Below are 24,264 nucleotides of genomic sequence, written 5' to 3' on the forward strand. Positions count from 1 at the left end.
ACGTCTTGTCATCACTGATGAACCAGTGAAGTCTGAATTATACCAACAAATTCTAACAGAAAATGTCAGGACTGGATCTGTCTGTAAGCTGAATCTTAAGAGACACAGGGTCATGAAGGAAGACAGGAGCCCAAGCACACAAGTCATTCTACAAAATAATGATTAAAGAAGAACAAAAATTAATGTTTTGGAACGACCAAGTCAAAGTCCTGTACTGAGGACTGAATGGGCTATAATCCCTCCCAGCTGCTGTAGGCGACTGATCAGACTGATTAAATTTGGTTATTGCTGCACCAGATACGGAATAAATGAATGCACAAGTGAAATATTTCAGTTTCGTTTGTTTCACTGGGCTCTCTTTGTCTGCTTATACAACCTATGTGAAAATCTGCAGATGCTGTGAGTCATTGTTATGCAGAAACCCGGAAACTTCTAAAGGCGGCGCAAATACTTTTATAAAGCGGCACTGTATGCATGTGCGACTTCATTTACATTTCATGAGATTAAGCAGAAACAGCTCACTAAGAACCTCTCAAAAAAAAAAAAGTTAGATGTTCATATATGTCACAACAGTGGAATTGACTGAGGAACTGCAAATTCCCCTGCAATCAAACTTCCATGCACCCCTTTCTGAACTGCAGACAATACTTTCGGTGCAGTGTATAAATAAGTTGCTGATGTCTTCTGAATATTTATTTTGTGACATCTACAGGAGAATTCCTTTTCAGAATAAAAGGTGCGAGTATTTTGCCAGAGCCTGTGAAGGGGACCCTGCATATACAGTATATAAAGGACTCATCCTAAGCTAACAAAACCACTGTTCATAATTAAAACATAATTATGAACATGGCATTTCTTTTCTGCAAATAGATCCCTTCCTACACACCACTGCTGTTCTTTTTGAATCACCAGGAGAAAAAAAAACTCTAACAAATTAATGTGAATTCACAGGTCCCTAAGCTTATATTTATTTCTTCCCACAGAAAAAAAAAATACAACAAAAATAAATAAAAATGTGTTGGTCTTCAGCAGTGAGGTGATTGGCTTTCACTCGGTTTTACTGCGTCTCTGCCTTTTCACTGCATGTCCGAACTTGTTTTATGACGGGATATGAGATCCGTGAGACCCAATCACACAGTGATTGGTGTGAAAACAAATTAATCCTAGATGCAGACACCATTTAGGATAAAAATTTGCTGTGTATTCTCTGTTGGTTTCCGCTCATATTCTCCTTAGTATCACTAAAAACTCTGAAACTCCACAACATTAAAGCCAACTGTCATTTGTCTTTAACGTCAGACTCACCTGAATCCATGTAACCGTGCGCTATGCATTCTGGATAGCACAGATATTGGATCAGAAGGGACTGGCTAAAGCCAACCGTGTAGGGTTCTGCAGAGCAAAAACACACGCAAAACCAAGTGCTCAATAAAAGAAACGCAAAAATACCCAAAATAAGACATTGCGTGCTAGCAACTACAGCAAATACATATAATATACAAATATATACAACAATATATAAATGTAAAAAAAAAAAATGTAGTAGCTCTTCAGGGCTTTCCACAATAAAAACTTTTAGAGAACCCCTCAGATTTTTAATTTCGTTTTAATTAGGGTGATATGTGTTACCTGGATTGAATGGAGCTGGCACCGTCTTTTCAATCCTTGGTTTGGCCTCCAGTCTCTTCATCTTCTGGGCTTCGTAGCGCCTCCTGCCCTCCGCCTCTTGCTCTGCAACATACTACAGGCATAATATATACAACATGAGCATTCACAGGTGCACATATATATCCACTCAAACACCGGTCTGAACAGTATAAGCAAAACTAGTGACTTGAAACACACTTTCATTCAACCAAAGATGAAAGATGAAACAGGAAGTTTCCACGTACCTCGATGGGCGGCACCTCCATGACCTTGCCTAAATTCTGCAGCGAACATGGGACGTACCACAGCGATGCCTTGTTGGCCATCCTTTTGGCACCTGCAGCCACAGAGAAAACGGCCGAATTCACACATGGAAATCCACATGGAGTCTGCCAGTAATGAACTTGACGGTTTGACTGAAAACCAACAGGCAAGATGTTTTGACGCGGCTCTCAAATAAAACAACAATCGAGCGAGCGATTATGAAAAGAGCTGCCGTCAAAACAGACGCTTCTATTAACACCCCGATAAAAGCCACTTCAGTTTTTAAACGAAGTCAGTGGTGCTGCCTTGAGATTAGTCTTTCTTCTGCAAACAAAAGAAGCAGAAAACAAATGAGGACTTTGTTCAAAGATGATCGTTTGTGTATTCAGAAAACACAAGCTCGCGCTCACTAAACTCACCAAGATTTAGCATAATCCCCAAATCCTTAACTTTCTGTATTTTTTATTTTTTTTATTTTGTTATGTTGCGATTACAAAATGGATTAAATACCATGGCAACACACTCATTTAACTCTCTCTACAAATATTAATGTTGTGTGTTCCATCAGCTCTGCCTTCCTGCAGGAAGTTAAGCACCACAAGATCAGGAGACAAAACTCATGGAAATGACATCTCATAGCAATCGGGTGGAGACGTTGTCATAGTGATGTCTGCTCCACTCTGCCCACAATTTTTTTTTTTTTTTTTTTTTTTCCCACTTAATTCGCTAACAGAGAAAGAGGGGCTATTTTGAGGTGGTGTTGTTATGGCACACAAAGGAGGCAAAGATTGAAGACAGCACAGGGCCAGGAGGTTGGAAAGTGAAATCACGGTCTCGAATTGTAAAAGGCTGCAACGTCTCACGGACTCGTTTGATATTTAAAGACAAGTCAATAAATAAGTTCTTCTGATACTTGAATTAGCCGTAGACTTTACACTAGGAAACGCCAAGTTAAGAGAGGAGAGTGGGAGCAGCAGCTTATGGCAGGTCACTCCTGGGAAATAACATTTGCATTTTACGCCAGAGTTAAAAGTGTGCAGACAGCTAGGCCTCGTTGCCATGCCAACCAAGCTTCACTCCTCCGCCTCTCATTGGCTGCCGCCCTTGCCAGCAACCAGGAAGTTGCCCTGAGGAAAAAAAACGGAAAAAAAAGGGAAGCATATTTACATATCCTTGATTCTACCCAAGACGGAGCGACTCCAGTCTATTATTAGCTCCTGCTGGACCTTTTAAGTGAACTGTGTTTAGGGTAGAGGGAGGGACAAGAGGAATACGAGAGAGACAAAGGGTAGAGCGCCGGACTGAACCGGCTGCCTCAGAACCATTCCCAGGTCGGCGGATGACCTGTTTGACCGGAACGCAACCGGGGAACTGACTTCGAACTGGAAATCCCTCTGTATCAGATTAAGACAATATCAGTGTTTGATCCCTATACATCCTTCACAGCATATCCACTAAAATAGCATATGTTATTCCTTTATCTATAATTCGTGCTGATAGCTTTGTAAAATGCCTGCAAAACAAACAGGTTTGCACCTGTGTAGGTTTCCATATGACATGACACAGAGAACTGATAAATAAAATAGCTGTGGCAGGAGGAACAGTCGACTTAGTTATCGATCTGATACTGAGTAAAATTTATGACTTGTATCGGTGATGCCAATCCGATACCAATACTTTGTGTAAATAGACCATAATGAGTCTGGTAAACCTAAAAAAAAAAAAAAAAAGTTGTGTATTTCAAATCATAGCTGCATAAAGAATACAAGTCGTGAGAGTAATTTATTTATTTATTTTAAACTCGGAAGTATATTGAGGTAGTGGCCTCATTTACTATATAGCCGAGCTAATACAACAAAAAGATGAAAAGAAAAACACACACAATCATACAAAATATGTGAAAAAAAAGGAATAAGTGAAATAATAAAACCATTAAAATAAATTGTTGTGCTTAACCATTAAGAACTACTATAAAATTAAAACTTGCATCTTAGTTCTGACACTGTCCTCTCCTCTCTTGTCCTCCTCATCGCAAGTATCTTATATTTTGTGTTGTGGTTTAAGCTACAGGCTGAGGTTTGTTGTGTCGCCACAACTCCAGTTTAATTACTTTCCAGGGTGTTACCACATTACCTCGATTCGAATGACTAAAGTATTGAAAGTGTCAATGTTATGATTTGAGAATTGATTTTAGAGCATAAAGACCCGGTCGATATTTCAGTATGAACTGCACATCACTACTAAATAGTGTTGGCTACAATAATCAACATATTAATACAGTCGCTCTCTGAGACCGTGAGTGTTATTTTAAAAAGTTGACTCTGACTATATTCACCGACCCCTACGCTCTCACACACTGGAGAAGACAGAGGGGACGAAGTCTGGTCTGTCTTTATCAAGTGAAGCCTCTCCAACAAAGATAATACAAGAAGTTAGTGGAACCACTGCGGAGGGAAACGTAGTAAATGCAACTTCTGCTTAGACACCTCTGAAACACTTGTAACATTGCGTTTGCTTGCGGTTAGCATTAGCATTAACACGTAACAAGAATCCCCCCAAAAACGATTAACTTACCGTAATACCAAATCGTCCAACGCAATAGGCAGACATTTACATTTACCTAATTGAGAAAACCAGCATCAACAGGAAAGTAAAATTGAAGGCATACAAATCATTAGATGCCTATAACAATGTCTTGAATGGACGTGCGCAAGACTTGCAATAGATGAATATGAACGATGACTTTTGTCCATATGAACACAGAGGGGCTGTCTTTATCAACTGAAGCCTTTCCAGCAAAGATATTACAAGAAGTAACTGTGGAGAGTGGACACCCCTAACCTAGCATTAGCATTAGCATTAACATGTAACAAGAATCCCCTGAATAATAATTAACTTAACGTAATTTCAGTCACAGTTTATTCTAACCCATAATGTTATCCAGGCTGAAACTGATGATGCAGATATTAATCTTATCTGATATGAAGTGTTGTTGATTCTCTCACTTCGGTCTTTTCTTTTAATCGTCAAAGCCAAACCAAAGTTGTCTACAACTGGCAGTGGCTGGTACGTGATAAAACTTCAAGTTAAGTGTTTCAGATTTTTCGGTCGTGGCACCAAAAACACAACAAGACGACATTTTCATGGTTGAAAGTGACAGTGTTCGCCTCAAGCTTCCCTCTGTTTTGCCTCCAGCTAACTTCGTGATGTCACAGTGACGTGGGCCATGGAGGGGTCTATACTCCATCAATGTAAAAGGGCACCGTGACAGCTGAGACAAACCTCACCCGGCAGTGGTGGGTACAGCTTTTTTTTTTTTTTTTTTTTTTTAATTAATGGTGCAGTGGTGGAGCAGAAGACAGGTGTGTGATGAAAATGCAAAGGTGCAGTGGGTGCATTCATGTGCAAGAGGACACCACTACGTGACAGGGAGGTTATTACAAATCAAACAAGCCCAACTGCCGTCGCATGGCTGATTTCACAGCGAAATAATGGCAGAAAACTAGCAGTGATACTAACATAAGCTGAAAGCCTTTAAATGTGAGCTGATTACGGAACGAGAATCCAACAAATCAGGTATTAACTACAAAACAAGTCATGTTGTCGAGCAGGCTTAGGCACACAGACAGTCTGTGCTTTTTTTTTTTTTTTTATCTTCATTCTAGACATCAGAAACTCCCAAACACATATTTAATTATAAATTAGAGCATTTTTTGAGCACTGATTTGAGTATTCACACGGGCGCTTGAGTGGGGGAACGGTCTCTCCAGCACGACTTATGCATCATCTAATCCCCTTTAATCTAAGTTTAAGGGATCAATCATGACTTCATTTCCCAAATGCGCATTTTCTGTTCTCAAGGACATTACAGAGTGTCAGATCCCGGTGTGAACTAGTCTAAGATCTTTGAGTTCTCATGTTCTACCCTTCGCCCCAACCACTTTCACCTCATCCATTTCTTTCACCTCTGACAGTTTCACTTGATTTATCACTGTCTTTGACACAGTCACCCCTCTGCTCTCCCCTTTGTCTCTTACTCACTACCCCTTAATTCTTCCTCAGAGTGGAAAAAAAAAAAAAAAATCTTGTTTTCCTTTCTCCTTCCTGAACAGCATGTTCCAAGCTCCGACACAGTGCAGAGAGGACCCTTCTTGGTGCTCGAGCCCCATGATCAAAACCACAGATTTTCCATTGTGTTGAGCCAAGGCTCCTTTACTCTTAACTACAGTCCCTCTGTGGGATGACAGAGCCTGATAGGAATAGATGAAATCATGTCAAAAATAGAGTTTTTAGACAGTTTCCTGAAAGAAAAGTAAATATCCTTCAGCGGTTTAAACATTATTGTATATTTTTAAGCACTCAAAGGGAATATTGTTTTTGAACTCGAGCAAAATTCTGATCCAAGAGATGCAGCTGTGAGACAATAAGCTTCTCCTCCGCTGACAGAATCCAGGGTAGTTTTACATAAACAATTCTATGATTCACTTAGCTAACCTTTATTTTGTGTTAGTGTCCAGTTACAAACCTCTTACGCCTCTGTACATTATTGTTAAAGGTTTGAGGGTTTTTTTTTTCTTTTCTTTGAGTCACACATTTAGTATGCTGTGTTTAAATTCCTCTTTTTATTTGTGACAATTAACAACTGGACAATAAAAAGCTCCACTGATATTTTCTTCTTTCTTTATATGAGACTAAAACAATACAGTTTAAATATGTGTGCGCATGTGTGTGTTGTGCGTACGCAACGTTATTTCTGTACGTGTATCTCTGTGACCTACCATGATCAAGACAGGAACTGTCACGCTTACAGTATTTTAAGCCCCAACCCACAATGCATTGCTCACAGCTCTGCATATGCATGTGTGTGTGAGTGTGTGTTGTGGGGGTACACTCACTATATGCTGTGTTTATGCAAATGTGTGCCTGAGCATGCATGCAACATTACTTCTGTGGGAATGCTGTGCACGTGAGCAAGAACAACGTTTATTTGTAAGAATCTTTTCTTTATATTTGTGTGTTTGCACCGAGCAGATCTTTGCGTCTGCGTGTGAGCGTGACAGTGTGCTGTTTTATACATTGTGTGTTACTGCAGTGTTGCATGGGCAACACTTATGTGGGTATATATATATATATATAAATATGTATGTATGTATAAAAATTTGTGTGCGCTGTAGTGTGTGTAGGTTTTAGAGTGAGCGCGCATGTGCATGATAGTACGCATGTGCAGTCGCCCCAGCGGGGACAATCATCACGGCTCGTGCCCACAGTAGGCAGCCTTACCCTGGGGGTCTGTGGCTGAGGCCCGCCTGACGAGATGCTGCCTGACTGACTGTGGAACCTGGGTGCTCGCCTCCTCCCCCAGTATGCGCACACACACATACACACATATACTCAAACACGTGAATAAACATAAATTACAACATGCACAGAGTTACTAAAACATGCATGGCTGCACAAATGCACACCATCACATATGCAAAATCATGTACGTAAAACACAAAATATTTAAGTCTACACTCAAACTATGTAGGTTTTTGTTCTGTGTTCCTGCCCAAGCCGCCCGTCAGTCATTTACTAAGGAAAAGATCTGGTGAGTAATATGTAAATTGTGCCAGTCCTGGCAAAAGCAGAGTGTGCGAGTCGTCGCTGTGCATCCGCGCGTTCGTGAGAACAGGTAGCTGTGCGACTTTTTCTGTGCTGAATATGTCAGCACAGGAGACTCTGGATGCGCGCGGGTCCCATATGTGTGTGCATCAGTGCATTGAGTACGTGCATGCGTTGTGTCGCAGCACGTGTGCAGGTACATCCACTCGGCGTCGTTCCGTGGCTGACTGGGCCACAGTGTGTGAGGCCTGATGCTAAGCCGACATGACAGAAGCAAATAATGTCTGCTCCCGTTATCTTCTCCTCCCCCTCGGCCCCGCAGGAACCTTTTAAAGGGCCAAACACTCATGAAAGCACACATGTCCACATCTACGAAGTGTACATGCGCCACGCGAGCGCACGCCGACACAACTATGGATCCAAGTGCACAGCAAAATCGGAAACGCACGCGTCTGACTTCATCTCTTTCAGGTGTAACAGATGCATGGCAGCGGCGTTAAGGTACGCTGACAAAGAAACATGTACACATGCACATGTACGCTCCCTTCCTATACATATGACCTCATTCAGAGATTAGCTGCAGCCTGTCCTCTGGCTCTCCTTTTGTTGTCAAGGCTGATGGATTTCACATGTGAGCATATAAACCTATATATTTAGATTCTCTCTGTAAGTACAGCTATCCCTATTCAGTTTATGTGCCATAGTTGTTTCCTTACCTTGCCTTACCAATATTAATGCATTATTGTTAATATTATCACGGAAACTTTACAGATGTTATAGAAAAAGTTTGGTCTCCCAGAGGAGCTCGCCACCACCTTGACATCTATTCTGCACATGCATAGTCCTGACACTAAACTTCAAAATTGTTTACTTTATGTTCCAAAATAAAATGCTGCAGATACTCCTAATTATTGATGTTTAAATGTGATCAAAAATGACGTTTTGTACTAGATAATAAACTCTATAACTAAACTCTGTAACGTGCAAAACCATGATCTCTCTTCCTGATCTCTTCTTTTTAGGGGTCCTTCCTCATAGGCCGTGTACAGTAGCGGGCTGTCCATGTTTATGCCTGCATTTATATATGCTGGTCTCCACCTGGCACCTCATATCTCTGCCTCCGCCTCCATCAACCTGCTTCCAGCCCAGCAACCAGCCAACCAACCAGTACAAGCCTGTTGCTAGGGCAACGGCTGTCTAAGGGATACTTCTTTTGTTTCTCACACCTCCTTTTCCTCATCCTTCTTTCTACGTCTTCCCAACTCTCTTTCATTCCCTTTGCTATCTTTTCACCCATGAGGATTCATTCACAACCCACAGGTTAAAGAAATATTTTAGATTGTCTTTACATGTATCAGTAAGTCCTGAGAGTTCCCACTTTCATATGAATTAACTTTGAGTAGAGTCAGCACATGACATTTTGTCACAGTCTGTGCATCACTGGCCACAATGGCATTTAAAGGTTTAGTGATAATGCAAGGTCACTCCAGTGTGGTCTTCCCTGCATCTTTACCTGAGGCAGGACTCTGTGTGTGCGTTTCTGTGTGTGAGGCTGCACACAGATGTGTGCGTGCATGGTTTTATGTGTGTATAGCACACGTTAAATATGGAGTAATCTTGATGATAAACAAAAATTACAGACCACCAACATCCATTTCAACTATATGCAGCATCTCATGGAAGCAGTTTGATTTAATGTGCCTCTTAAAGCGCCATCACTTATTGTGTGCTGCCCTCTGTTGATCAAACAGGAGAACATCGCAGTGAGGTCATTTCCAAAAACCTACTTACATAAAATGTTACTTTCTAAAATGAAAACACAACCATGAACTTGAATGAAAAGTGTTGAGATAACAGTAAGAGAGTAGGAAATGTAAAATGAAGTATAATGTAAATTAATGCAAATTCAAATCAAAAACAATATAAGGATTTATATTATAAAAAAAGAGCATAATAAAAAATTTTAAGTTGGAACAAACTGGACATGTTTCACCTGCAAGTGGTGCTTATCTTATCTGATCGACCTGAGTCTGATGTGACTAGAATCCAGTCATGTGAGTTCCAGGTGAGCATTGGTTGTTCCTAAACTCCCCCACCTGTTGTTTAGAGCTGAACAAACATCTTTTATCTAGGAGAAATGCAATAAAATGCAATGAACCACAAATGTTTTCAGCCCTCTGCATGATCAGCTGCCACTGTACAAATATTTTTTGATAAAGACTGGTACAAATAAAGAGAATGTGATGCTCTGCGCAGCAAGGTGTGAAATTTGGTGGAGGTCTGATTTTGATCCAGGGACAGTGGCATTAAAAGATGATCTACTGAAAGGTGTTTACAAATAAATGTGTAAAACATTGGGCAGCGGTAAGGGGATTTTAGAAGCTTGGATTGTTTTTTTAAACATATTTTTGGGGCATTTACAGCCTTTAACTGAGAGGAAAGTGAGAAACAGACCGGAAACAAGGAGGCAGAAAGGGGGGAAAGACATGCAGGAAAAGGCACCCGGTGCGGGATTCGAACCTTGGCAAGGACTGTAGTCCCAGCACATGGGGCGAGTGCTGTGCTGTACTGATTGAGCTTAACACCACCCAGTTGGAGTTTAAACAGTAGGCACTGCAGCGAAGATTAGGAGACCACGTGACTTATGTTCCACATAACATTAAATTTTGCACCATTCAAAAGACACATATCTTTGCACATTTGTCAAAAAGAGACATCGAAACAAAAAAACTACTACAATCACTTTTATGCCTCTGTGCTCATGTTTGGATTCATTATCAGCCTCTCATGTTAGGGTTAGAGTAACTGACGAGTGACTGGCGAGGTGAGGATGCAGCCTTAACGACAATTCACAGGCCTTCAAATAAATCTTTAAATGATTCGCTTTGTAAAGTAAATATCTTATTCCTTTTATACAACCATGCAAGGACAGTCTCGACTGCACTATACTGCATGCGTGCTCTACAAATACACAACCGAATGACTCACCTGTGATGGGATTCTCAGCCACGACTTGGACCTGAACCTCCAGCGAGTGCTTGGAGGCGTAAGTGATCTCAGCGGTGGTATGGATGATCTCACCGACAGACAGTGGGGACAGGAAGTCCACCTTCTCCATCTGAGCCAGAGCTGGAAAACATCTTTCCTATGGAGGAAAAACAGAAAACTTTAGCAAAGAGTCAGAACATGGAAGAATGAGCAACACAAGACAACACAAGTTCATAAAAGAAAAGCACCTGGCCATATGATTGCCCCGTTAATCCACTATGAGTCTATCCATTATCAAAAGTTGCAAAATCAGGGACAGACCATAAGGTTGCGTAGTATACTAAACAACATTGTTTGTTACCCTGTTTTGTGAGTTGCAGTGCCGCATGCTGGCGATGATTCCAGCCTCCTCAATCAGTTTGAGGACGCTGCCGCCGTGGGCGTTGCCCGACGAGTTGCCTTCTTCAGCCTTGATGAACCTGCGATTAAGAGAGAATGTGTGAGACTGTGGGTCTGACCGTAGGCTCACGGCCACGTCTTGCCAGATCCTTGAATTATTGCCTCATGTTATAAAGTTTCCTGGCATCATACTATAAAAGTAACACAATCAAACCAGGACAGCGAAAACCTGAGCAGCCAGTGTCGACTGACTGAAGCAGAAAAAAGCCTGCTGAGGTGTCACAAACAATAATGTAATGACAAAAATGTAGCCGTCTTCTTTCTCCTACAACATCTGTCAAGTGATTGCAAAGAAGGGACATGTGGTCGAGTTTGGTACCTTTTTCTTTTAGGTTGTCTCTTTTCATTTAAGTTGGTTTTAACTGACGCCAATCAGGCATAACATTATGATCACTGACAGGAGAAGGTAAATAACATCGGCCGTCTTGTGACAATTCAGAGTTCTGCCGGGAACACCTCTGAACCTGGCATTCATGTCCATGTCACTCAGACATGTACCATCCATCTAGACCAGACCAGGCACCCCCACCCTATAGCAATCCTGGTGACATGGGCCCACACTCAAAAACCGTTTAGGAGCAACCCAAAAAATGAAAAACAGCACAAGGTGTTGACCAGGCCTCCAAATTCACTAGATCCCAAACCGATCAAGTATCTGTGGGATGATCCACAGAGGCCCCTCTCCTCATCAGACTCCGGTTATTTATATAGCAAATTTTTCATTTAACATGTTAATTTGGCACGGTGTAAATACATCCGTTGAGTCATTCATTTATTACCTGTAATTGCTTAACCCCTGGAGGGTTCGTGGGGGAGGGTGGGGTTTTTGATCAATACTGTGTAAATATAACCATAGTAAAATTACATTACCAGGTAAGATAGGCCTTTGTTAAACGCGCACGCCTTATGGTACAAAAAAGTGCGGAAGGAAGGTTATTCCTGTTTACATAGCTGATAAGAGAAGCTTTCAGTGAGTTGCAAAGAGGAAGAGAAATTATCTTAAGCTATTAAAAAAGGACGAGTAAGGCAGCACATTTTTACAAGCTACCTAACTGATACGTTCTAGACCACTTCTGCTCTGTATAATCAATAATAATCACAACTTCTGTCATTCTGGGCCCTGGGTAAATTATGACTTGCCAAACTTTAACTCAGCAAACCCACTGATATGCAGACAACAGCTGACCAGAGCAACCCGTCGTCTGTCTGTCAAGGTTTGTGTGATGCAACTGACAAGCTGAAACATCTTAGACACTGACATACACCAATGAGGCATAACATTATGACCACCTTCCTAATTTTGTGGAGGTCTCTTTTGTGTCTCCATAACAGTTGTGACTCATTATGATGTTGTGGCTGATCAGTGTACCTGTTCTTGAGATGTCTATAGATTTTCTGTGATTCAATTGCTTCTTTTGTATATATATATATATATATATATATATATATATATATATATATATATATAAATGTTAAATCTTTAAATTGTAACCAACAACTAACCATAATAAAATAAACCACCATAAAAACTGAAACAAATACTTTTTTTTTTTACCTGGTCCAAGACGAATAGTGAAGAGAACCCCGAATTAGCTTCAGAAAATTATATCTTGGTGTCATTTTGCGAGCGGCGATGATGAGAACCCGGCAAAGCACTGACTGGTGTCGTGGGGAATTTGTGTTATCTGTACTGTTGAGTTCTTTTTAAACCACGCAGTCTTGCAATACCTGGTGACGCAAGCATTTGTAAATGGCACAGTGCACACACCACACCCAATAACCTTGTTCAAATTAGCTGAGTAACTGCCAACAGCGTTGGTTTTTCTGACAACTGTTCTCGTGTCTGAATGTGACAGGACTGAAGCCTCCAAAAAACAAACTGAAACCAGAACAACTTGACTTCAAGAGTTTCTTGAAGACATTTACTCCAAGTAGCTTCTTCGGTTCTAAAAGACTGGTGGGTTGTTGGGGCTTATCTGGAACATCTGTGGTTGGTGCCCACCTGAATTTCACCAGATAGTTGTAGTCAGAGGAATCAGTTTTGATCCTGTTTTCTTGTACTCTAACGACCCACTTACCAGCACATCAGTCTCAAGGTGTTAATAGGGTGAAACATTATGGGGACAGATGTTAAGACTGTTAAGACTGAGATGGGTTTGAATATTTCAAGAAAGCCCAGTTACCTTTGTTTCAGCTTTAGTTTCTTGGATGGACCATCACCTGAATGACTAAGAACCTCCAGAGACATAGAACTCATACTGGTATACAAATAACAAATGTTTATGGTTCGGCTATTCATCTTTTGGTCATCTCAACTACAGCAGTGCATGAAACTCTTGGACCCCCAAACAACTGGACAGATTGGACCCACAGAAACAAACCATGTTCTTTTTACTTCAGCGCAGAAAACGGTAACCATGCTGCTGGTTCTTCAGTTAGTACACTGTAACAAATTGCTGAAATCTACAGTTGTGCATTGTAATAAACACAGTAACATTACTGTGTTTGATTCTTACAGTAGAATGCTGTAAATTTTACAGTAAAACCTTGTCCACTAGACAAAATCAGAATAGTACCATAAAAATCACAGTAGTATGAATATTACAAAGTAGACAAAGGGTTACTGTAAAGAAACTGCAAAACTGGACATGAACTGTTCCACCACGGCACCTGCAGTTCTGACTCAGAACTCGTAAGTACAGAATAGCCCACTCGTTGACTTATCGGTAGCACTTTGGTTATTTACAGAAGGGTTTGTCTTGTGCTTGTGTTAATTTTGTTGCGTTTGTGTGCGTGTCGTCTGTGTTGATTTATTTCTTTTTGTCTGAGAGGGAACGTGACAACAAAAACACCTTGAAGAAGGACATAAAGAAGGGAGGAAGGAACTAAAGGAGGACATAAGGAAGGAAGTAAACAAAGAAGTAAGTAATGAAGTAAAGAAGGAAGTAAAGGAGGAACTAAAGAAGTAGCCCCAGAAGTAAACAAGGAAATAATCTGGAAATAAACAGGAAACCTGGAAGTAAAGGAGTAAGTAAGGAAGTAAACAAGAAAGTAAACAAGGACGTAAGGAAGAAAACCTGGAAGTAAACAAGGAAATAAAAGGACGTAAAAGAGGAAGTAAGCAAGGTAGGAGGTCAGGAAGAAGTTAAAGAGACACTAGAGAAACTCGTTGCATTGATAAAATAATATCAGCCAGCAATATTAATTCACAGTTTGTCCTTTTTCCTTGTCAGTCTTATTTGCATATTAATTTGACATATACCACAGCATTTTACATAAACACACGCAGATGCAACAACAGTGTGCAATACATGCATTGCTGGCAGGGGTCAGGCTTGCATGTATGGAGTGTCCACAGTCATGCAGATTCTCCAAACACATACCCAAGCCACGCTACGACTTTGACAACAATAGGGTGATGGGTAAATGGAGCTTTATTCGTGTGGCCTCCTATTTTTATCTTTTGTTTTTTTTTTTTTTTTTTTTTTTTGTTTTTTTGCCTATTAAAGAACGTTGAAAATTACACAACTGAGACGGAGTAATATCTCTGCTTTTATTAGTGGTTTTACACAGACAACCTGCAGAGGATGTCTGGCAGCTGCACTTAATAGGAAACAAATTATAATGCGAGAGTAGAGGGGAAAAACAAGGCCTTGTGCGTGCGTGCATAAATATTCAAATTATTTAGGATATAATTTGGCGTGCAGCAGATCGAGGGCGCAGCCGCATCCGTACCTACAATAGCCAGTGGAGGGCAGCAGAGACCGCATGTACTCAAAGACCCCAGGAGCAGTTCCCCGTGACGCCTGTTGTAGGCGCGTTTGACCATAACATTCATCTCAGTCAGTCTAACGGTTTTATTCTGTTCAGATTAGCCTGGCACATGTATCACACAAGCCTTTGTTCATTAAACAGCATGCGTTTCTGTATAGATATATGCTGCATAATATTTGCTGCATGATCTCCCATTTCTAAGTCTGTCTGTTTTAATATATCCACTGTGAAAGAAGACAACTTTTCAGTTGCCTAAAAATATAGTATACATTCATTAATAAAAAGAACGGGTTAAAAACATGATTATTTCTTACAAACCGTAAAGTCTGGGGAAAAAAATGACAAAAGAAGATTTAACCACGACATCGTAGCTTTATTTGGTTTCAACATATATACAGGATTTGCTGTAAATAGCAAACATAAAAAAACATCCCAACAGAGATACTTCCTGAGACATTTGATGTCTACAAAGTTCATCTGCACAGACTAGATGTGCAAATCCATACATACAATGACCCCTTGGGTCTTACAGGGCTGTTTCAATAGCCCTTAATCATTTAGTCCACAAAGAGGGCTAAATGTTTAACGTATACATACATGCAGATTTAAAGAAAATACGACTGTCTACATTTGCCAACCCATACGGGACAAAAGACTCGCGCAAAACCGAAGTATATAATACTCAACTTATACGATTTATCGAAGGAAACTGGCTTCTCGTCGGCGGAAACGAAGCGGCGAATCACTGTGCGTATTTACAAGCGACGCTGTTTCGACGTGATTCTAATATCAAACGTTGCAGTGTTTCCACAGTTTCTGTGAGACCTGTCACTTTAGCATGAAAGAAATCTACCAGGGTCTCCACACTGCTGCGCTGACAGCCTGCGGGCTTGGCTGAGCCTGGTTGGGAGCCACTCCGCTGCAGCTGCGAGACTTGCTCTCCATTCTGGAGCCGAAGCTGGATTTGAGGCTCTGAAGCCTTTGCTGGATCTCAGGAAAGGTTCTGGAGCTTTGTGCGCAGCAGTTCAGGCAGGCTGGGGGCACGGTGGAGGACATGGACTGCTGCACGTAAGCGTTGACCCGCTGGCACGCGTCTTGATCCAGGCTGGTTTTGGGAAGCATAGAGGAGACGCGCTGGAGGCAGGCTTTGTAGCCTTCTCTGTAACTGTCCGCGGAGTCTGAAAAGGATAAGAAATATTAGATTTGTTGTCCGAAGCGATGGGAGTCTATTATCCGTACAATTAGCAGCAAAAATGAAAGAATCAACACCATAACTCACTTTTTGTGTTAATGGGTGGGATGTCACTGAGGAACCTCACGGTCATTTCCAGGATGTCAGCTTTCTCAAGCTTTGAATAGCGATTATTCTGGAGAAAACAAACAAAAAGAAAACGTTAGACAACTATCCCAACACACACTCTTAACGTTTGCAGGTTAAATATGAAAAATGCATATACTGAAAACGTGTATTGAAATAACTTACATCTCTGCCTGTGAGGGGAAGAATGAGGCTTTTCAAATGATTCAGGCTGTCGTTGATACGTGCGCGCCTTCTTTTTTCCATCAGCGGTTTCATAGTCTGAAAAGAACACAGGACATTTAGTATCTATACACTGTAGTGTGTGTAACATGCAAGTGAAAATGTTAAAAGGAATGAAAATTCAGTCACTTCACTTACCTTTCTGAGTTCAAGAGCTTCTTTTCTTTTGGCCACAGTTAGCTTCGGAGAAAAGGACTGGACGGCTTCACAGTTCATGTTAGGAGACATTTTCAGCGTCGTCTTTCTGCCACAGAAGCGATCAGGAACGATACTGGCGAAGATGTGGCTCTAACGGCAGAGAGCTGCGGTATATATCCAGGTCCGTGGCGTCGGTTTCCGTGCGTCACGGGTACGCCCCCAAGCGAAACAAAACGATTTGGAGTGGCTCGGTATTCGATGAAAAACAACACAAAAGCATCACTTTTAGTATGATAACCATCTGTCTGCTTCTTAAACCCACGCGCATCTGCGGTGCTTGTCTGAGTTATGATCCGGGGACCAAATTAAACAAGATCTGCGTCAAAACGCCGAAGAAATGTGTGCGTAAAGACGCTTAAAGTTTGAATGAAGCCAATTCTCATTCATCAAATCTCAATCCTCAAAACACTCTAATTTACGTAAAATGCTAAAATGCACGACTGGACTTTCTTTTTTGTACACTTTTGACTCGGTGAATCGTTCGAGTTTGTGTTTAGAAAATGCATAGACTTGTGCGTAATTACGCAGTGCTCAGACGTGGATGTCAACAAACTGTGGACGGTATAGCTCTAATTCCCTTATTTAATTATGAAATAACTAACGCACTGATAAAACAATATCTGCCAGCAATATTAATTCACAGTTTGTCCTTTTGCCTTTTTATTTTACCTGCTGAAACCTTGTTCCACTCTAGCGTGTTTCTAAATGTGTGTATAATTCCCTCAGCCTTATTTGTATTTTCATTTGATATATACCACAGCATTTTTTTTTACATAAATATAACCATACAAATCCAGATCCAACAACAGTGTGCAATACACGCATTGCTGGCAGGGGTCAGGCTTGCATGTATGGAGTGTCTACACCGATGCAGATTCTCCAATCACATACCCAAGCCACGCTACTTTCAAATAACATCTGCTCTTAGATTTTGACAACAATAGTTTTGCATATGACGTTTTATGCAGTTCCTGCCCGGGGGAGTCTCTACCTGGAGGGTGTATCCCACTTCTGCTGCTAACGCCACATGCTGGGAGGTGGGGGCAGAAAAACTGGATGGTCGAGAGCGTGTATGTTTTTTTTTTTTTTTTTTTTTTTTTTTCAATGACAATAGCATCCACGGAACATAAAATGACCCTGCGTTCAAGCTCGTTTTACTTTTTAAACATGTTAACTGTTTACCTGCAATTAATGTATTTGACCACTAAGCTGTATATTCTGTCAGATGTCGAGCGGAAACGAACGAAATATTTCCAGATTTTAAATAAAAACTGGAGAGACATGACAATCCATCAAATGCCACTGCACTCGGGGGAACCACGCGCGCAGCACGCGCCACGGGGACCAGATGGCTGTCTGTTACAGAGCTCCACACCCCACCCATCCTAACCTCCACTAATGACCCCACCCCCACACTCCCCTTCACCGGCATCCCTGACCCACCGTGGATCTATCCATCTCCCATCCATGCGCACGCACGCACGCACGCACACATTCGTGTTTTCCTTCTATAAACTTTACGCAGACACATGATCTCCACGCAGTTTTGGCGTGGGTATCCCATCTGCATGCTTGTTATTGGTCCACGTTGTTAGAGTCCAACAGAAACAACCCATTCCTCCCCCTCATCCCCTCCCCCCCCCCCCATGCCCCCCGTGCTGCAGTTGACGCCTTCAGCTTGACTCTCGGATATTTCAGCGTCCAAGCTTTCCCTAAATGCTTGTTTATCAATACTAGATGACGAAGACCAAACACAAGCTCAGTCTGTTGTTGAGGATGAAATATGTTTGTCTGGGAGGACGCTTCTTTGTTTGCACATTGCTCACACAGGAAAACACAGTCCGTGAGCATAACCTGTCCATATAGTTTCACAAAACGGAAGCAGCTCTACAATAATAGACTAGAGTAACACAATTATGCAGTCAGATATTTCGTTCTTCACAATTTTAGTTAAAGGGTTAGGGTTAAGTTGGAGTTAAGTTGAATGTGCTCCTTGCACCACTCATGCAGTTTGATCAACTCCCTTTTTATGGGACAACTGGATATTAATATGTACTGTAATGGGCCAATATGGGATAGGGACGAGTTTAGGAGTTTCATGTATCTTTCTGCAACTTGAAATGTAAATACATAAATGCTCAGTGTGAAGGTCAGCATCATGCAAACAAGCAAACATGCTTCCATCGTACTTCAACAAAGCCAAGCGCTGCGCTGAAATTGAGAGGCACACTTGCTGCACGCGCCCCTCACCGCCCCGCTGGGATCGGGGGATGATGGTGCTGCTGATGATGATGGTGTGTGTGTGTGTGTGTGTGTGTGTGTGTGCGTTTGCGTGCGCGTGTTGTGTGCAAAGGGGGGCATCGGCTCTTCTAGGTTCTGCTCTTACGGTTAGAGTCCTCCTTTGTCTTTTCCCAAGCAAATTCGGCGTCTGCAACCCATCTGTGCAGGCCGGATAACAGGGAGCCTTTGTCTGAAAATGTACCGACACTCGATGGGAATTAAGAGTGGGATGGGGGAGAAGCAGTGACTTTTGCCGCAGCGTGGTGTGAGCTGAGGCAAACCGGGCGTTTTCCTTGAGTCTAAAACAATGGAAAACACCCCATCCAGCCAGCTATAATATTATAAACACACATGATCACCAAGAGATCAAAACAGTTTCACAGTCATCAACAATGAAACAGGAACTCGTGGTAGAAGTTAACAAAAAATACCCCAGTTGCAGCTGAACAACCTCTCAAATAAATAATTTCTGGAACGACCTCCCTGTTGTTTTGACTGTAACACTTGTATTTGATCTTTGTGCACAACTTTATATTTGTCAGTATGAAGATTTTGTGCTTGGATTTTGAGATTTTGAGCGCAGATTTGACTTCATGGTAATAAAAAATTAATTGTTCAAATGGTTATGTGTAGATAGATGCAACCATTAAAAACTTAAAATTGATTGATTTTAGAAAAACACACAAGACATTTTGAGTATTGGGTCATTTTAGTACCAGTTATCCACTAATGAAGGCCGTGCTTTTTATTAAAAGACACATTTTTCTGTTGCCATGTTTTGTGTCTATATAAAGCCCGTACATTTGATAGTTCTTCAGAGACCAAATGACTAAAACAAGGAACCTAATGCAGGAAACACGCCTGAAGATCCAGATTCTCAGCCAGGAAGCGTACAGCTGGCCAGATCACCAGGAAGTGCAGATGCAGTCCTTCAGCAGTTGGACGAACCAACAGCTTGGAAGACAAACCAGGATCTGAGCATCCAAAGGTTTGTTTAGCAAGAAATGAATGCATCCTGATCCACATGTGCAGGGAACACTGCTGAATGACATCACAGGAGGTGGTCAAACCAAACTGGTGTCTAGTGTTCCACCTTTGTACATGGTCAGCTTTTATATCATGGTTTAAGGTCCTACAAGGCTGTCAAAAAGCCTCTGATCAAGATTTTGTGGTCAGATGAATCCTGTTTCCAAATTTATCTTCCTCTTGCTAATTTGAGGGTACGCAAAAAGCCAGACGAAGCATTATCTCCAGTATGTGCAGTACCTACTGTCAAAAATGGTGGAGGCAGTATCATGGTTTGGGGATGCGTTCTCCAAACCCACATGCTCCCTTCTGCACGTGCTCTGTTCTGTCAAGGTTCAAACTGCATGTTTCAACAAGACAATGGCCCTTGCCACACATCCAGGGCCAGTAGAACTTGGCTGCAGGAGCACAGTATCCAGGTCTAAGAGTAGCCAGCTCAATCCCATGAGACATGAGCCCCGCTGAAAATCTGTGGTGGATTATCAAAAGGTCTGTTTCAAAGAATAAACCAAAGAATTTAGAAGAATTAAAAGCAGTAATTCAACAAGAATGAGGCAAGATTAACCCTCAACAGTGTGAAACAGCCATAATTAGAGCTCTCCTACTGCTAACGGCGGGATTACTAAATATCAATTTGATGATGTGATGGTTTATTTAGTTTTTGTTCAGTTTTGAACACATTCTCTGTTATCTGTTGACTTTGATACCAACAGTATTGAGAAATGACATGTTGAAACTGTAAAGAATTTTAGTTTTTCTTCTGGACAATAATAAAAATAAATTTAATTTGCATTTGTGATAATATTTGAGATTGCGTAAAATTTCAAGGTTTCCGAAAAACTTTTTTCCACCACTGTATGTCACCACAGTTACAGCACATTTTGGTTTTGTTGGGCAGCAAAAAACTTGGTAACTTGGGAAGGTGTCAGCCTTCTCTGAAGCTTTCAGGTCACACCGACGTAGACCTACAATATGATTCTCTACAGTACACCATTGAGAGGGTAGAGGTTAAAAGAACCCAAATAAATACTCTGAAAGGAATTTTGATGTGGTCTGGTAAAAAAACAAAACAAAAAAACAATTTAAATAAATTAGTTCAGGTATAAAGTCAAATGCAGATCTGAGAATGTAGGTCTTGACTGGAAAATAAGATCCCTCATGATCACTTTGCAGCCCAAAATGACTTTGGAAAGAGAAAAATGCTCTGAAACGTTTACATTGTTTGAATGCGCCAAGCTGATACTAGACTATCCCTCCAGACTCACGGCTGGAATTGTGGCTGAAAGTACAGGTCGCAAAAATATTTTCAGTCCAGCATGTTGTTGTCTGTTGGTTTATATCAAATTCACTTTGACATTTGGCTTGAGCTCTGGCTTCATTGAGGGTTTAAACTACACTCACTGGCCACTTAACTAGGAAAACCTGTTCAATTGCTTGTTAACCCAAATAGGTAATCAGCCAATCACAAGGCTGCAGTTCAATACATTTAGTCATGTAGAGGTGATCAAGACAACTTGCTGAAGTTCAAACAGAGAATCAAAATAGGGGAGAAAGGGGAATTAAGTGACTTTGAACGTGGTATGGTTGTTGGTCTGAGTATTTCAGAAACTGTTTATCTACTGGGATTTTCATGCACAACCATCTGCAGGGTTTACAGAGAACGGTCTGAAAAGGAGAAAATATCCAGTGAGCGGCAGTTGTGTAGATGTGAGAGGTCAGAGGAGAATGGGCAGAGGAGACTGGCTGGAGATGATAGAAAGGCAACGGTAACTCAAATAACCACTCATTACAACCAAGGAATGTAGAATACCATCTCTGAACGCACAACGCGTCCAACCTTGAAGAAGATGGGAGCAGAAGACCACACCGGGGGCCACTCGTCAGCTAAGAACGGGAAACTGAGACTACAGTTCACACAGGCTCACCAACACTGGACAATAGAAGATTGGAAAAACGCTGCCTGGTCTGACGAGTCTCGATTTCAGCTACGACATTCGGATGGCAGGGTCACAATTTGGCGTAAACAACATGAAAGCATGGATCCATCCTGCCTTGTATCAACGGTTCAGGCTGGTGGTGGTGGTGTGATGGTGTGGGGGACATTTTCTTGGCAAACTTTGGGCCCCTTAGTACAAACTGAGCATGTTTTAAATGCCACAGCCTACCTGAGTATTGTTGCTGACCATGGTTGACCATAGTTGCATTGTCTGTATGTTGTATCATGATTGCAGAATTCCACTCTTTGCCTATGATGTATTGGTGTTTGTAACACAAAAAGAGAGCTTCAAAGAGAGATATACTTAATCGTATGCAATTATGATAAGTCAGTGGCCTTTCAGATGAACACTCTTTTCAGTTCCTCTTCAGGTGTTTAGCTACTCTGCTAGGCATCAGACTATTGGCAAACATTCACGAGTCGCACCAACTCTGATATGAATTAAAAATGACTCATGGTTTGATCCTTCTCTGTCAAGGATGGGCAGAATTAGGATATTATACACAGCGCAAATGTCGGCATTAATTAGCTGTGGAACAACTCTTACATGTACTGAAAGTACATATTATGTACTATGTACACTGGCAAGTAGAAGGCTTAAGTTGGTGTGTATCAGCCTTCTCCCCTGGTGTAAGGAAACACATTTATAAAAGATAACATTATTTCTGTAGAACAGTCAATACAGAAAGCGCTAAAATTGTTCTGGTGATGATGTATTTTGTCAAAATGTTATACCAGAATGGTGAAAAAAAAGATCTGCTGGTAAATTGAATTTCATATATCAATATTAATCACAGTATTGTCTGAACGTTTAACAGAACAAAACCACCGGACGAAGAAGTGATGCCATGGTACTGGGCTTTCTGCTTGAGGCAAGCTAGGTAAAAGAGAGAGGGGGTTGGGTTGGAAGAGAAGAGTGGAGATGAGGGGAGGGGGGTTGTGTAGGGAATCAGAAGCAAGCCGATAAATTAATGCATGCAGCACAGCATATAGTATACAGTCATAATTTGAAAATGATCATTCCAATAGATTATTACAACTCATTATTACAACCATTATGTGGCCACACGCTTTAATGAAAACACGCACATGTAATAGAAGTAAAAGTGATCTACATCAGTGGATGAGGGAGAAGCATCCATGTCACACTATAAGAAGTCAGTGCTATACAGTATATTAAATGAAAATAAAACTCTGTGATATTCCTTGAACTTTTCCCCCATGTTTAGCAACTAACTGCTGCCTAAAATTTGAGAAATCCATTCACCTGTTATAATTCAGCAGGAGTTCAACACTGGTTTTGTAAGATTTATTTAGATATTCCAAAATAAACTGCACATCATTCACTCTCTCATTCCATTATTCCCACCAGCAAAACAAAGACGTGTAAAGACAAGAAATAACAAAACCAATTCAGACACCAACACGTATAACAACAACTAACATTTCTCCGACCTATAAAAGCAAATTTGCTGTCTTCATCTCCGCTCGAGATGCAAAGTTAAGAAATATTTCTGATAAAATAAATGAACTTACCTCAAATTTCTGTCATTTCTTTTCTTTCTTTTTTTTCTGAATGAGATACGTTTTCATCTAGGCTGCTCTGCCCTCAACATAAGTTCTACATTTATTTATAAATGTCAATATAAATCTGAGGAATAAATCAGTTTCCGTCCGTTTCTATTCTCTCATTGAATTCAATGTTAAAGGACATTTTGAAGGTCTGTACTGTTAAGAAAGTATTTGTGAATGGTATCGGCTGACTCAATTTTCTCCAACGATTCTTGTAGTTTTCAGAGTTTAAAGTTTACAGAATGTTTCCATATAATGCAGTCTGTAGAGACAAGAGGTACCTATCATCCTCCTCAATGCTTCATTTGTTTCAGTCTTACAAAGCTCAGAAACAACAACATTCTATTAAAGGAACTCTTCATATTGGTCATTATTGGCCAGTTTTCAGTGAAAGGATAAATGGCCCATACACATGTACGTAGTGAGCAAACGATGAAAATTATTTAGTTTTTCAAAAAAGAAAAAAACGAATGAAAAAGAAGTTAGAATACACTGTACCAGCATGGATAAAGAATAAGCAACATATTAAACATAAAAAAAAATAAATAAAACAACCCAACCATATGTATTCAAAGGCATATGATAATATCTTAATTATATCATATATCCCATTCGCTGCATGTTTGTGTGTTTATGCCAAAACTGTCCTTATGATCTACCCCTAGTGATGTCGGTGTGTTTCCTACCACACACGCACATCCCAACTTCTTCCCACAATTTTGGCGGCAACTTAAGAGGCGCCTCACATCAGCAACAATGGAGCAGCTGCTCCGCAGCATCAATGGGCTCCGGCTGACCTGTGGCTTTATGCGTTTGCGCGCCATTTCTTTTTTTTATTTCTTTCACTACCCTGAGAATCCTCTCTGAGGAATCTGGGGTTAATGACAAACCTGAGATCCGTCTGCCGCCATAAAAC

General features: G+C 41.0%; 1 protein-coding gene across 1 annotated transcript in view; it reads right to left on the reverse strand.

The window, feature by feature from the left end:
• acot7 (acyl-CoA thioesterase 7) overlaps positions 1-16,571 on the reverse strand; it is a 48,246-nt gene extending 31,675 nt beyond the window's left edge. Inside the window, exons 1-9 of the mRNA XM_047576123.1 lie at positions 16,415-16,571; positions 16,220-16,315; positions 16,016-16,103; positions 15,663-15,914; positions 10,865-10,980; positions 10,504-10,660; positions 1,893-1,984; positions 1,630-1,741; positions 1,306-1,392 (exon numbers count right to left, since the gene is read on the reverse strand). Of these exons, the coding sequence (XP_047432079.1) occupies positions 1,306-1,392; positions 1,630-1,741; positions 1,893-1,984; positions 10,504-10,660; positions 10,865-10,980; positions 15,663-15,914; positions 16,016-16,103; positions 16,220-16,315; positions 16,415-16,504 (1,090 nt within the window). The 5' untranslated portion in view covers positions 16,505-16,571. The remainder of the gene's footprint in view (positions 1-1,305; positions 1,393-1,629; positions 1,742-1,892; positions 1,985-10,503; positions 10,661-10,864; positions 10,981-15,662; positions 15,915-16,015; positions 16,104-16,219; positions 16,316-16,414) is intronic.
• Positions 16,572-24,264: the final 7,693 nt, after the last annotated feature.

Source organism: Mugil cephalus, chromosome 1, assembly GCF_022458985.1.
Source record: "Mugil cephalus isolate CIBA_MC_2020 chromosome 1, CIBA_Mcephalus_1.1, whole genome shotgun sequence".
Lineage (NCBI taxonomy): Eukaryota > Metazoa > Chordata > Actinopteri > Mugiliformes > Mugilidae > Mugil > Mugil cephalus.